At 50.7% G+C, this 14363-nt stretch overlaps 1 protein-coding gene across 1 annotated transcript; it reads left to right on the plus strand.

Moving 5' to 3' along the window:
* Window positions 1-5856: 5856 nt before the first annotated feature.
* On the plus strand, window positions 5857-9666 carry LOC135513366 (uncharacterized). Its single transcript, XM_064936293.1, has 12 exons — window positions 5857-6368; window positions 6479-6572; window positions 6617-6797; window positions 6874-7138; window positions 7201-7449; window positions 7509-7621; window positions 7715-7862; window positions 8076-8222; window positions 8386-8530; window positions 8575-8738; window positions 8902-9048; window positions 9210-9666. The coding sequence occupies exons 1-12, from the start codon at window positions 5857-5859 to the stop codon at window positions 9664-9666; spliced, it is 2622 nt and encodes an 873-aa protein (XP_064792365.1).
* The last annotated feature ends 4697 nt before the right edge of the window (window positions 9667-14363 follow it).

Genomic DNA, 14363 nt, shown 5'->3' on the forward strand with positions numbered 1-14363 from the left:
GCAGAATTGAGACTATAGTGAATACTGGGAAAACTGCAACCAGAGGAACACAAACATTGTAAATACCACCAAAATGTACCTGTTTTTCTTCTTCTAATTTTCTCACTACAAATATTTGCACATTGCTAAAACAACTGTACATAGCTGATAATATAACACTTGAAATGTTGATGTTGTTTTGTGTCTTCTCACTTTAAGTTATTGTTAATTTTACTTGCTGTCGCAACTTAGAAAGCCCCTTTGAGTTGAATTGAGAGAGAGAGACCAGAGAAAGGGAGAAACAGAGAGAGAGAAAGAGAGATAAATAGAGTGAGAGAGAGAGAGAAACAGAGAGAGAGAAAGAGAGAGAAATAGAGAGAGAGAGACAGAGAGAGAGAGAGAGAAAGGGAGAGAAATAGAGAGAGAGAGAGAAACAGAGAGAGAGAAAGAGAGAGAAATAGAGAGAGAGAGACAGAGAGAGAGAAAGGGAGAGAAATAGAGAGAGAGAGAGAAACAGAGAGAGAGAAATAGAGAAAGAGAGAGAGAGAAATAGAGAGAGAGAGAAAGAGAGAGAGAGAAATAGAGCGAGAGAGAGAGAGAAACAGAGAGAGAGAAAGAGAGAGAAATAGAGTGAGAGAGAGAAACAGAGAGAGAGAAAGAGAGAGAGAGAGAGAAATAGAGAGAGAGAGAAATAGAGCGAGAGAGAGAGAAACAGAGAGAGAGAAAGAGAGAGAAATAGAGTGAGAGAGAAAGAGAAACAGAGAGAGGGAGAAAGAGAGAGAAATAGAGAGAGAGAGAGAGAGACATTCTGTCATTGCAGTCATTAAATCAATGTTGTTTCTGTCTGATCTAATTGTAGATAATGATAACATGGTAAAGCTCTCTGTGCTTCCTTTAAACCAGAGACGGACTCCTTCCTCAATAACAGACAGCCTTATCTTAATTAGAGAGAGGGAGGGAGAGAAAGTGTGTGAGAGAGAAAGAGAGAAAGAGAGAGTGGGGAGGGAGAGAGAGAGAGAGAGAGAGAGAGAGAGAAAGAGAAAGAGAGAGAGAGTGGGGAGGGAGAGAATGTGTATGAGAGAGAGAGAGAGAGAGAGAGAGAGAGAGAGAGAGAGAGAGAGAGAGAGAGCAAGAGAGAGGGGAGGGAGAATGTGTATGAGATATATATATATATATATAGAGAGAGAGAGCAAGAGAGGGTGGAGGGAGAATGTGTATGAGAGAGAGAGAAAGAGAGAGTGAGGAGGGAGAGAATGTGTATGAGAGAGAGAGGAAGTGATTCCCAAACCTTCCATAACAAAGCCATCACCTACAGAGAGATGAACCTGTAGAAGAGTCCCCTAAGTAAGCTGGTCCTGGGGCTCTGTTCACAAACACAAACAAACCCCACGGAGCCCCAGGACAGCAGCACAATTAGATCCAAATCATGAGAAAACAAAAAGATACTTTTCTTGACACATTGGAAAGAATTAACAAAAAACAGAGCAAACTAGAACGCCATTTGGCCCTACACAGAGAGTACACAGTGGCAGAAAACCTGACCACTGTGACTGACCCAAACTTAAGGAAAGCTTTGACTATGTACAGACTTAGTGAGCATAGCCTTGCTATTGAGAAAGAACACAGTAGGCAGACATGTCTCTCAAGAGAAGACAGCCTATGTACTCACTGCCCACAAAATGAGGTGGAAACTGAGCTGCACTTCCTAACCCTCTGCCCAATGTATGACCATATTAGAGAGACACATTTCCCTCAGATTACACAGATCCACAAAGAATTTGAAAACAAATCCAATTTTGATCATTTTGACTCCCATATCTACTGGGTGAAATTCCACAGTGTGCCATCACATTAGCAAGATGTGTGACCTGTTGCCACGAGAAAAGGGCAACCAGTGAAGAACAAACACCCTTGTAAATACAACCCATATTTATGCTTATTTATTTTATCTTGTGTCCTTTAACTATTTGCACATCGTTACTGTACATAGACATCATATTACATTTCACATTTCTTTATTCTTTTGGAACTTTTGTGAGTGTGATGTTTACTGTTCATTTTTTAAATTGTTTTGGAACTTTTGTTTATTATTATTATGTTTATTATTATTGTTTATATTATTATTATTTCACTTGCTTTGGCACTGTAAGCACATGTTTCCCATGCTAAAAAAAGCCCTTAAGTTTACAAATAGACAGAGAGGAGGGGGCAGGGAGAGAGAGGAGGGGGAGAAAGGGAGAGAGAGAGAGGAGGGGGCAGGGAGAGAGAGGAGGGGGAGAAAGGGAGAGAGAGAGGAGGGGGCAGGGAGAGAGAGGAGGGGGAGAAAGGGAGAGAGAGAGGAGGGGGCAGGGAGGAAGGGAGGGAGAGAGAGAGAGGAGGGGGCAGGGAGGAAGGGAGGGAGAGAGAAAGAGAGGAGGGGGCAGGGTGGAAGGGAGGGAGAGAGAGAGAGGAGGGGGCAGGGTGGAAGGGAGAGAGAGAGAGAGGAGGGGGCAGGGCAGGGAGGAAGGGAGGGAGAGAGAGAGAGGAGGGGGCAGGGAGAAAAGGAGGGAGAGAGAGAGGAGGGGGCAAGGAGAAAGGGAGGGAGAGATAGAGAGGAGGGGGCAGGGCAGGGAGGAAGGAAGGGATAGAGAGAGAGAGAGAGAGAGAGAGAGAGGAGGAGGGGGCAGGGAGAAAGGGAGGGAGAGAGAGGGAGGGGGCATGGAGAAAGGGAGGGAGAGAGAGAGAGGGGGGGGCAGGGCAGGGAGGAAGGAAGGGATAGAGAGAGAGGAGGGGGCAGGGAGGAAGGGAGGGAGAGAGAGAGAGGAGGGGGCAGGGCAGGGCAGGGAGGAAGGGAGGGAGAGAGAGAGAGGGGGAGGGGGCAGGGAGGAAGGGAGGGAGAGAGAGAGGAGGGGGCAGGGCAGGGAGGAAGGGAGGGAGAGAGAGAGAGGAGGGGGCAGGGAGGAAGGGAGGGAGAGAGAGAGAGGAGGGGGCAGGGAGGAAGGGAGGGAGAGAGAGAGGAGGGGGCAGGGAGAAAGGGAGGGGGAGAGAGGAGGGGGCAGGGCAGGGAGAAAGGGAGGGAGAGAGAGAGAGAGAAAGAGGAGGGGGCAGGGCAGGGAGAAAGGGGGAGAGAGAGAGGGAGGGGGCAGGGAGAAAGGGAGGGAGAGAGAGAGGAGGGGGCAGGGAGAAAGGGAGGGAGAGAGAGAGAGGAGGGAGCAGGGCAGGGAGGAAGGGAGGGAGAGAGAGAGAGAGAGGGAGTGGGCAGGGGCAGGGAGAGAGAGGGAGAGAGGAGACGGAGAGAGAGAGAGAGAGAGAGGGCAGGGCAGGGAGGAAGGGAGGGAGAGAGAGAGAGAGAGAGAGAGAGGAGGGAGCAGGGGCAGGGAGAGAGAGGGAGAGAGGAGAGAGAGAGAGAGAGAGAGAGAGAGAGAGAGAGAGAGAGAGAGGGCAGGGCAGGGAGGAAGGGTGGGAGAGAGAGATACTTCCTAACCTCCTGCCCAATGTATGACCATATTAGAGAGACATATTTCCCTCAGATTACAAACATCCACAAAGAATTTGAAAACAAATCCCATTTTGATAAACTCCCATATCTACTGGGTGAAATTCCACAGTGTACTTTAACCATTTGTACATTGTTACAAAAAAGTATATGTATATATATAATATGACATTTGTAATGTCTTTATTGTTTTGAAACTTCTGTATGTGTAATATTTACTGTTAATTTTTATTGTTTATTTCACTTTTGTATATTATCTACCTCACTTGCTTAGGCAATGTTATCACATGTTTCCCATGCCAATAAAGCCTCTTGAATTGAATTGAATTGAATTGAGAGAGAGAGAGGGGGTAGGGGCATGGAGAAAGGGAGAGAGCGAGAGGAGGGGGCAGTGAGAGAGAAGAGGGGGGAGAAAGGGAGAGAGAGAGAGAGAGAGTGGAGGAGGGGGCAGGGAGAGAGAGAGAGTGTGAGCGAGAGAGACTGCGAGAGAGAGAGACTGCGAGAGAGAGAGAGAGAGAGAGAGGAGGCAGGGAAAGAGAGGAGGAGGCAGGGAAAGAGAGGAGGGTTGAGAAAGGTTGAGAGAGAGGAGGGGGCAGGAGAAGTGAAGGGTGAGAGAGAGGAGGGGGGCAGGAGAGAGAGAGAGAGAGAGAGAGAGAGAGAGAGAGAGAGAGAGAGAGAGAGAGAGAAAGAGAAAGAGGACAGGGGCAGGAGAGAGAGAGAGAGAGAGAAGAGGGGGCAGGAGAAAGGAAGGAGGAGAGAGAGAGAGAGAGGAGGGGGGCAGGAGAGAGAGAGAATAGGTGATGTGGTGGTGATATAATCATATGTAGGATATCATCTAGTTGACTGTATCTTCCCACTGGCTCCAAGTCCACCAGTTGATCAGCTGATGAAACAAAACCGCTCCCAGGGCTACCAAGCACACACATAAACACACACACACACACACACACACACTGTGTTTCAAGGTTACGTAACGGTCAACCCTCCTGACCAGGCCAGTTAATGAGTCGACTGCCTCTGGCAGTTTTTGTTGTGTGTGTCAATCTAACGTTATTGGTCACATGATTCCTATTCAACAGATGAAGACTAACAGTGAAACATATACACAGGAAGTACCAGGTAATAACATGGCTATACACAGGAAGTACCAGGTAATAACATGGCTATATACAGGAAGTACCAGGTAATAACATGGCTATACACAGGAAGTACCAGGTAATAACATGGCTATATACAGGAAGTACCAGGTAATAACATGTCTATACACAGGAAGTACCAGGTAATAACATGGCTATATACAGGAAGTACCAGTACTGAGTCAATATGCAGGGGTATGAGGTAATTGAGGTAGCTATGTACATATAGGTAAAGTGACTAGGCAACAGGATAGATCATAGACAGTAACAGCAGTATACTGTAGGTAGGGGTAAAGGATAGACAATAGACAGTAACAGCAGTATACTGTAGGTAGGGGTAAAGGATAGATAATAGACAGTAACAGCAGTATATTGTAGGTAGGGGTAAAGGATAGATAATAGACAGTAACAGCAGTATACTGTAGGTAGGGGTAAAGGATAGATAATAGACAGTAACAACAGTATACTGTAGGTAGGGGTAAAGGATAGATAATAGACAGTAACAGCAGTATACTGTAGGTAGGGGTAAAGGATAGATAATAGACAGTAGCAGCAGTGGACTGTAGGTAGGGGTAAAGGATAGATAATAGACAGTAGCAGCAGTATACTGTAGGTAGGGGTAAAGGATAGATAATAGACAGTAACAGCAGTATACTGTAGGTAGGGGTAAAGGATAGATAATAGACAGTAACAGCAGTATACTGTAGGTAGGGGTAAAGGATAGATAATAGACAGTAGCAGCAGTATACTGTAGGTAGGGGTAAAGAATAGATCATAGACAGTAACAGCAGTATACTGTAGGTAGGGGTAAAGGATAGACAATACACAGTAACAGCAGTATACTGTAGGTAGGGGTAAAGGATAGATCATAGACAGTAACAGCAGTATACTGTAGGTAGGGGTAAAGGATAGATAATAGACAGTAACAGCAGTATACTGTAGGTAGGGGTAAAGGATAGATAATAGACAGTAACAGCAGTATACTGTAGGTAGGGGTAAAGGATAGATAATAGACATTAACAGCAGTATACTGTAGGTAGGGGTAAAGGATAGATAATAGACAGTAACAGCAGTATACTGTAGGTAGGGGTAAAGGATAGATAATAGACAGTAGCAGCAGTATACTGTAGGTAGGGGTAAAGGATAGATAATAGACAGTAACAGCAGTATACTGTAGGTAGGGGTAAAGGATAGATCATAGACAGTAACAGCAGTGTGTTGAATAACAGGATACCTGATCTGAGGTGCGCTTGCCTGTGTCCGGTGATGGACACACAATGGCCCCGTGACCTGACACTGCTACGCCCTGCGACCCCTGAAGACAGCAGAGACCTCCGTGTCCTGACATTGCGACGCCCTGCGACCCCTGAAGACAGCAGAGACCTCCGTGTCCTGACTCTGCTACGCCCAGCGACCCCTGAAGACAGCAGAGACCTCCGTGACCTGACACTGCTACGCCCAGCGACCCCTGAAGACAGCGGAGACCTCCGTGACCTGACTCTGCTACGCCCAGCGACCCCTGAAGACAGCAGAGACCTCCGTGTCCTGACTCTGCTACGCCCAGCGACCCCTGAAGACAGCAGAGACCTCCGTGTCCTGACTCTGCTACGCCCTGCGACCCCTGAAGACAGCAGAGACCTCCGTGACCTGACACTGCTACGCCCTGCGACCCCTGAAGACAGCAGAGACCTCCGTGTCCTGACACTGCTACGCCCTGCGACCCCTGAAGACAGCAGAGACCTCCGTGACCTGACACTGCTACGCCCTGCGACCCCTGTGTGACAGCAGAGACCTCCGTGACCTGACTCTGCTACGCCCTGCGACCCCTGAAGACAGCAGAGACCTCCGTGTCCTGACTCTGCTACGCCCTGCGACCCCTGTGTGACAGCAGAGACCTCCGTGTCCTGACTCTGCTACGCCCTGCGATCCCTGAAGACAGCAGAGACCTCTGTGACCTGACACTGCTACGCCCTGCGACCCCTGTGTGACAGCAGAGACCTCCGTGTCCTGACTCTGCTACGCCCAGCGACCCCTGTGTGACAGCAGAGACCTCCGTGTCCTGACTCTGCTACGCCCTGCGACCCCTGAAGACAGCAGAGACCTCCGTGACCTGACACTGCTACGCCCAGCGACCCCTGAAGACAGCAGAGACCTCCGTGTCCTGACTCTGCTACGCCCAGCGACCCCTGAAGACAGCAGAGACCTCCGTGACCTGACACTGCTACGCCCTGCGACCCCTGTGTGACAGCAGAGACCTCCGTGACCTGACACTGCTACGCCCAGCGACCCCTGAAGACAGCAGAGACCTCCGTGACCTGACTCTGCTACGCCCTGCGACCCCTGAAGACAGCAGAGACCTCCGTGACCTGACACTGCTACGCCCTGCGACCCCTGAAGACAGCAGAGACCTCCGTGACCTGACACTGCTACGCCCTGCGACCCCTGAAGACAGCAGAGACCTCCGTGACCTGACTCTGCTACGCCCAGCGACCCCTGAAGACAGCAGAGACCTCCGTGACCTGACACTGCTACGCCCTGCGACCCCTGTGTGACAGCAGAGACCTCCTCCGTGTCCTGACTCTGCTACGCCCTGCGACCCCTGTGTGACAGCAGAGACCTCCGTGTCCTGACTCTGCTACGCCCTGCGACCCCTGAAGACAGCAGAGACCTTCGTGTACTGACACTGCTACGCCCTGCGACCCCTGAAGACAGCAGAGACCTCCGTGTCCTGACACTGCTACGCCCAGCGACCCCTGAAGACAGCAGAGACCTCCGTGACCTGACACTGCTACGCCCAGCAACCCCTGAAGACAGCAGAGACCTCCGTGGCCTGACACTGCTACGCCCAGCGACCCCTGTGTGACAGCAGAGGCCTCCGTGTCCTGACTCTGCTACGCCCTGCGACCCCTGTGTGACAGCAGAGACCTCCGTGACCTGACACTGCTACGCCCTGCGACCCCTGAAGACAGCAGAGACCTCCGTGACCTGACACTGCTACGCCCAGCGACCCCTGAAGACAGCAGAGACCTCCGTGTCCTGACTCTGCTACGCCCTGCGACCCCTGTGTGACAGCAGAGACCTCCGTGTCCTGACTCTGCTACGCCCTGCGACCCCTGTGTGACAGCAGAGACCTCCGTGTCCTGGCTCTGCTACGCCCTGCGACCCCTGTGTGACAGCAGAGACCTCCGTGACCTGACACTGCTACGCCCTGCGACCCCTGAAGACAGCAGAGACCTCCGTGTCCTGACACTGCTACGCCCTGCGACCCCTGTGTGACAGCAGAGACCTCCGTGTCCTGACTCTGCTACGCCCTGCGACCCCTGTGTGACAGCAGAGACCTCCGTGACCTGACACTGCTACCCCCAGCGACCCCTGAAGACAGCAGAGACCTCCGTGTCCTGACTCTGCTACGCCCAGCGACCCCTGAAGACAGCAGAGACCTCCGTGTCCTGACTCTGCTACGCCCAGCGACCCCTGTGTGACAGCAGAGACCTCCGTGTCCTGACTCTGCTACGCCCTGCGACCCCTGAAGACATCAGAGACATCCGTGACCTGACTCTGCTACGCCCAGCGACCCCTGAAGACAGCAAAGACCTCCGTGTCCTGACACTGCTACGCCCAGCGACCCCTGTGTGACAGCAGAGACCTCCGTGGCCTGACTCTGCTACGCCCTGCGACCCCTGTGTGACAGCAGAGACCTCCGTGTCCTGACTCTGCTACGCCCTGCGACCCCTGTGTGACAGCAGAGACCTCCGTGTCCTGACTCTGCTACGCCCTGCGACCCCTGTGTGACAGCAGAGACCTCCGTGACCTGACACTGCTACGCCCAGCGACCCCTGAAGACAGCAGAGACCTCCGTGTCCTGACACTGCTACGCCCTGCGACCCCTGAAGACAACAGAGACCTCCGTGTCCTGACTCTGCTACGCCCAGCGACCCCTGTGTGACAGCAGAGACCTCCGTGTCCTGACTCTGCTACGCCCAGCGACCCCTGTGTGACAGCAGAGACCTCCGTGTCCTGACTCTGCTACGCCCTGCGACCCCTGAAGACATCAGAGACCTCCGTGACCTGACTCTGCTACGCCCAGCGACCCCTGAAGACAGCAAAGACCTCCGTGTCCTGACACTGCTACGCCCAGCGACCCCTGTGTGACAGCAGAGACCTCCGTGGCCTGACTCTGCTACGCCCTGCGACCCCTGTGTGACAGCAGAGACCTCCGTGTCCTGACTCTGCTACGCCCTGCGACCCCTGTGTGACAGCAGAGACCTCCGTGTCCTGACTCTGCTACGCCCTGCGACCCCTGTGTGACAGCAGAGACCTCCGTGACCTGACACTGCTACGCCCAGCGACCCCTGAAGACAGCAGAGACCTCCGTGTCCTGACACTGCTACGCCCTGCGACCCCTGAAGACAACAGAGACCTCCGTGTCCTGACTCTGCTACGCCCAGCGACCCCTGTGTGACAGCAGAGACCTCCGTGTCCTGACTCTGCTACGCCCTGCGACCCCTGAAGACAGCAGAGACCTCCGTGACCTGACTCTGCTACGCCCAGCGACCCCTGAAGACAGCAAAGACCTCCGTGTCCTGACACTGCTACGCCCAGCGACCCCTGTGTGACAGCAGAGACCTCCGTGGCCTGACTCTGCTACGCCCAGCGACCCCTGAAGACAGCAGAGACCTCCGTGTCCTGACTCTGCTACGCCCAGCGACCCCTGAAGACAGCAGAGAACTCCGTGTCCTGACTCTGCTACGCCCAGCGACCCCTGAAGACAGCAGAGACCTCCGTGTCCTGACTCTGCTACGCCCAGCGACCCCTGAAGACAGCAGAGACCTCCGTGTCCTGACTCTGCTACGCCCAGCGACCCCTGAAGACAGCAGAGACCTCCGTGTCCTGACTCTGCTACGCCCAGCGACCCCTGAAGACAGCAGAGACCTCCGTGACCTGACTCTGCTACGCCCAGCGACCCCTGAAGACAGCAGAGACATCTGTGACCTGACTCTGCTACGCCCAGCGACCCCTGAAGACAGCAGAGACCTCCGTGACCTGACACTGCTACGCCCAGCGACCCCTGTGTGACAGCAGCGACCTGGCGACCAGAGAGGGGTCAGGTTACAGTATACAGAGAGATTTCAATCATTCTAGAATACAGGATCCCTCCACACTACACACACACACACACACACACACACACACCACACACACACACACACACACACACACACACACACACACACACACACACACACACACACTTCAGCCCCAACCCCTTCCCTGACGCCCCAACTACTACTCAACTTCGGTATGACAGTGTCCCTATACTATACACACGGTCTCCCTGGCAACGGAGTATCCAACCTGCATATGAAAGGACTTTCACAGTGCAAATATCAACAGACATCTTTACATCTGCATCAGGGCTATAACCAAATGTTCTGATACTTAGATGGTGGCCTTTTCCTGTGTGTGTGTGTGTGTGTGTGTGTGTGTGTGTGTGTGTGTGTGTGTGTGTGTGTGTGTGTGTGTGTGTGTGTGTGTGTGTGTGTGTGTGTGTGTGCGTATGTGTGTGCGTGTGCGTGTGCGTGTGTGTGTGCGTGTGTGCGTGTGTGTGTGCGTGTGTGTGTGTGCGTGTGTGTGCGTGTGTGTGCGTGTGTGTGCGTGTGTGTGTGCGTATGTGTGTGTGTGTGTGTGCGCATGTGTGTATGTGTGTGTGTGCGTGTGTGTGTGTGTATGTGTATGTGTGTGTGTGTGTGTGCGTGTGTGTGTGTGTGCGTGCGTGTGCGTGTGCGCGCGCGTGTGTGTGTGTGTGTGTGTGTGTGTGTGTGTGTGTGTGTGTGTGTGTGTGTGTGTGTGTGTGTGTGTGTGTGTGTGTGTGTGTGTGTGTGTGTGTGTGTGTGTGTGTGTGTGTGTGTGTGTGTGTGTGTGTGTGTGCGCGTGCGTGTGGAGGGTCCTCAGAGGAGGATGGGTAGGACCATGCTTCTCAGTGATTTTCAGAAAAATGTAAAATAATGAACGATTAAAAAATGTTATTTTCTCAATAACAATAAAAACTTTTTGCAATGTTTATAGCGCTATTCATTACGTAAAGAAATCTCAAAGCGTTGAAATTCAGATAGATTTAGATCATTATTGCTGTTTACTTTTAGATAAAACTGTAAAATTAAACATATTCACCTGATATTCACCTGATGTAACGAATGTGCACTGAGAGTCAGGGAAGCAAGTACAGGGAGGGAATATTTAACAAATAAACGGAACATTATACAAAACCAGAAACACGAACAGCAGACAGACAGGAAACTGAAACACTAACAGCAGACAGACAGGAAACTGAAACACGAACAGCAGACAGACAGGAAACAGAAACACGAACAGCAGACAGACAGGAAACAGAAACACGAACAGCAGACAGACAGGAAACTGAAACAGAAACACTAACAGCAGACAGACAGGAAACTGAAACAGAAACACTAACAGCAGACAGACAGGAAACAGAAACACTAACAGCAGACAGACAGGAAACTGAAACAGAAACAATAACAGCAGACAGACAGGAAACTGAAACAGAAACAATAACGCCTGGGGAAGGAACCGAAGGGAGGGACATAAACAGGGCAGGTAATCAAGGAGGTGATGGAGTCCAGCAGATGCTCGTGACGTTGGTGACAGCTGTGCGCAATAATCAGCTGCCTGGTGACCTAGAGGCCGGACAGGGAGCACACGTGACAGATTAAAACACACTGCTTTGCAATGAAGGTCTACAGTAGCCTCAACAGCACCCTCTAGGGGAGCGCCATGGTGTAGCCGGAGGACAGCTAGCTTCCATCCTCCTCTGGCTACACTCACATAAATACAAACCGTTCGAGGATCGTGCTCCTCACTCCCTTCCACTTGGTAATTATGACGATTTCTGGAGGACCTCCTCCGGAACATTCAAAGCTTTTGCAGTATGAACTGACATGTTGTCCATCCAATCAAGGATCAGGGAATGAACCAGGCACTATGTGTGATTTAGAAGCTTGGTGAGTTGGTGACATTGTTGGATAGATTGAGATAGTTGAACATATTATTCAAGTCAAATTAGTTTCTTCAAACTACATGAGGGAGATTACACAATGTTTTCTTGTTTTTAAAACATTATTTTTAAGTCGATTTAGTGACATTTATTTAAATTCACCCTGATAACTTGAGTAGAGTGCAGTTTTCTCCGTCAAAATTACTAGCTAAAGCTAACAACAATATAGTGATTTTTTTGTTGTTGGGGGGGGGGGCTCCTTATCATTGCCCACATTAGATTCAAGCTTTTGGGAAAAAGTCGCATTGATCATAAATGGACGAAGGTTCAAGCCGATTCAAACGGCGCAACACAACGAGAAGGTCAGAAGAAACAGGGATTCTGCATTTTTGGGGGCATGTAGTAAGAAGTTGGCTTTTAAGGGGGAACATTGCAATAAGCAGTGGGTCGTTGCGGGACGAAGCAAGCGGTCACAATGTGAGGGAAAGTTCCACTACCAAGGGTAACTACAAGCAGTATGCAGAGTAATTGCACGTTACGATGCGTTACTTACTGAGCAAATGGATGCCTCTATTGTCTTCTCTGGGATGTTCAAAATCAATTCAGAAGGATGTTCATAGCTTCCGTCACACCATCCATTAAAAGTTAGATTAACAGAGAGGTTGATACATTTATCAGAGTTGATTAGATTATCAGAGAGGTTGATTAGATTATCAGAGAGGTTGATTAGATTATCAGAGAGGTTGATCAAGCACTGTACCTCCAGGCTCTGATCAGGCCCTACACCCAAACAAGGGCACTGCGTTCATCCACCTCTGGCCTGCTCGCCTCCCTACCACTGAGGAAGTACAGTTCCCGCTCAGCCCAGTCAAAACTGTTCGCTGCTCTGGCCCCCCAATGGTGGAACAAACTCCCTCACGACGCCAGGACAGCGGAGTCAATCACCACCTTCCGGAGACACCTGAAACTCCACCTCTTCAAGGAATACCTAGGATAGGATAAAGTAATCCTTCTCACCCCCCCCCCTTAAATGATTTAGATGCACTATTGTAAAGTGGCTGTTCCACTGGATGTCAGAAGGTGAATTCACCAATTTGTAAGTCGCTCTGGATAAGAGCGTCTGCTAAATTACTTAAATGTAATGTAAATGCACTGTGAGAAGTGCTGTCAATGGTTAAGCTATTCTCCAACCCCATCCATCCATGACGAACCTGACCAGTCCTCAGTGGTAGAGTTGAGCTGTTCTCCAACCCCATCCATCCATGACGAGCCTGACCAGTCCTCAGTGGTAGAGTTGAGCTGTTCTACAACCCCATCCATCCATGACGAGCCTGTCCAGTCCTCAGTGGTAGAGTTAAGCTGTTCTCCAACCCCATCCATCCATGACGAGCCTGACCAGTCCTCAGTGGTAGAGTTAAGCTATTCTCCAACCCCATCCATCCATGACGAGCCTGACCAGTCCTCAGTGGTAGAGTTGAGCTGTTCTCCAACCCCATCCATCCATGACGAGCCTGACCAGTCCTCTGTGGTAGAGTTGAGCTGTTCTCCAACCCCATCCATCCATGACGAGCCTGACCAGTCCTCAGTGGTAGAGTTGAGCTGTTCTCCAACCCCATCCATCCATGACGAGCCTGACCAGTCCTCAGTGGTAGAGTTGAGCTGTTCTCCAACCCCATCCATCCATGACGAGCCTGACCAGTCCTCTGTGGTAGAGTTGAGCTGTTCTCCAACCCCATCCATCCATGACGAGCCTGACCAGTCCTCAGTGGTAGAGTTGAGCTGTTCTCCAACCCCATCCATCCATGACAAGCCTGACCAGTCCTCAGTGGTAGAGTTGAGCTGTTCTCCAACCCCATCCATCCATGACGAGCCTGACCAGTCCTCAGTGGTAGAGTTGAGCTGTTCTACAACCCCATCCATCCATGACGAGCCTGACCAGTCCTCAGTGGTAGAGTTGAGCTGTTCTACAACCCCATCCATCCATGACGAGCCTGACCAGTCCTCAGTGGTAGAGTTGAGCTGTTCTCCAACCCCATCCATCCATGACGAGCCTGACCAGTCCTCAGTGGTAGAGTTGAGCTGTTCTCCAACCCCATCCATCCATGACGAGCCTGACCAGTCCTCAGTGGTAGAGTTGAGCTGTTCTCCAACCCCATCCATCCATGACGAGCCTGACCAGCACTGAAGTCATGTCATTCCAAGTCCTCATAATATCCTACTATAAATGTCTTTGATAAATGTTTCAGTTTAAAATAATTTGTCTTTAACGATTTTGAAACCCACTTTGAGGTCTCCGTGCAGTCCACACCCTCAAATCAAGAGACTGTGACTCTTACAGGGCGGCAGGGTGGCCTAGTGGTTAGAGTGTTGGACTAGTAATCGAAAGGTTGCAAGTTCAAACCCCCGAGCTGACAAGGTACAAATCTGTCGTTCTTCCCCTGAACAGGCAGTTAACCCACTGTTCCTAGGCCGTCATTGAAAATAAGAATTTGTTCTTAACTGACTTGCTTAGTAAAATAAAAAATACCCTGCATCATTACCCTGAGTAGTGACATATTGTAACGCTGCACCCCTCTGATGACTTTGGTCTGAGTACAGCGTTATTTTCCATGGAATTCAGAGCTCATTGCATTGTTACAAGGAACTTAATTATAGCCGAAGAGCTGAATAGGCCAGACATGGTGACTGACTAACTGTCAGAGCGTTTTAATGTTCTGAGTCAAGGGTCTATCTATCCGTCGATGGTTCCTCTTCGCTGTCT

Source organism: Oncorhynchus masou, chromosome 24 (assembly GCF_036934945.1).
Source record: "Oncorhynchus masou masou isolate Uvic2021 chromosome 24, UVic_Omas_1.1, whole genome shotgun sequence".
NCBI classification, from domain to species: Eukaryota; Metazoa; Chordata; class Actinopteri; order Salmoniformes; family Salmonidae; genus Oncorhynchus; species Oncorhynchus masou.

Coding starts and splice junctions, on each gene's coding strand:
- LOC135513366 (XM_064936293.1), top strand. CDS start 5,857: ATGGACACACAATGGCCCCGTGACCTGACACTGCTACGCCCTGCGACC. Junction 6,369..6,478: donor CTACGCCCTGCGACCCCTGT/GTGACAGCAGAG, acceptor CCTGTGTGACAG/CAGAGACCTCCGTGTCCTGA. Junction 7,863..8,075: donor CTACGCCCTGCGACCCCTGT/GTGACAGCAGAG, acceptor CCTGTGTGACAG/CAGAGACCTCCGTGTCCTGA.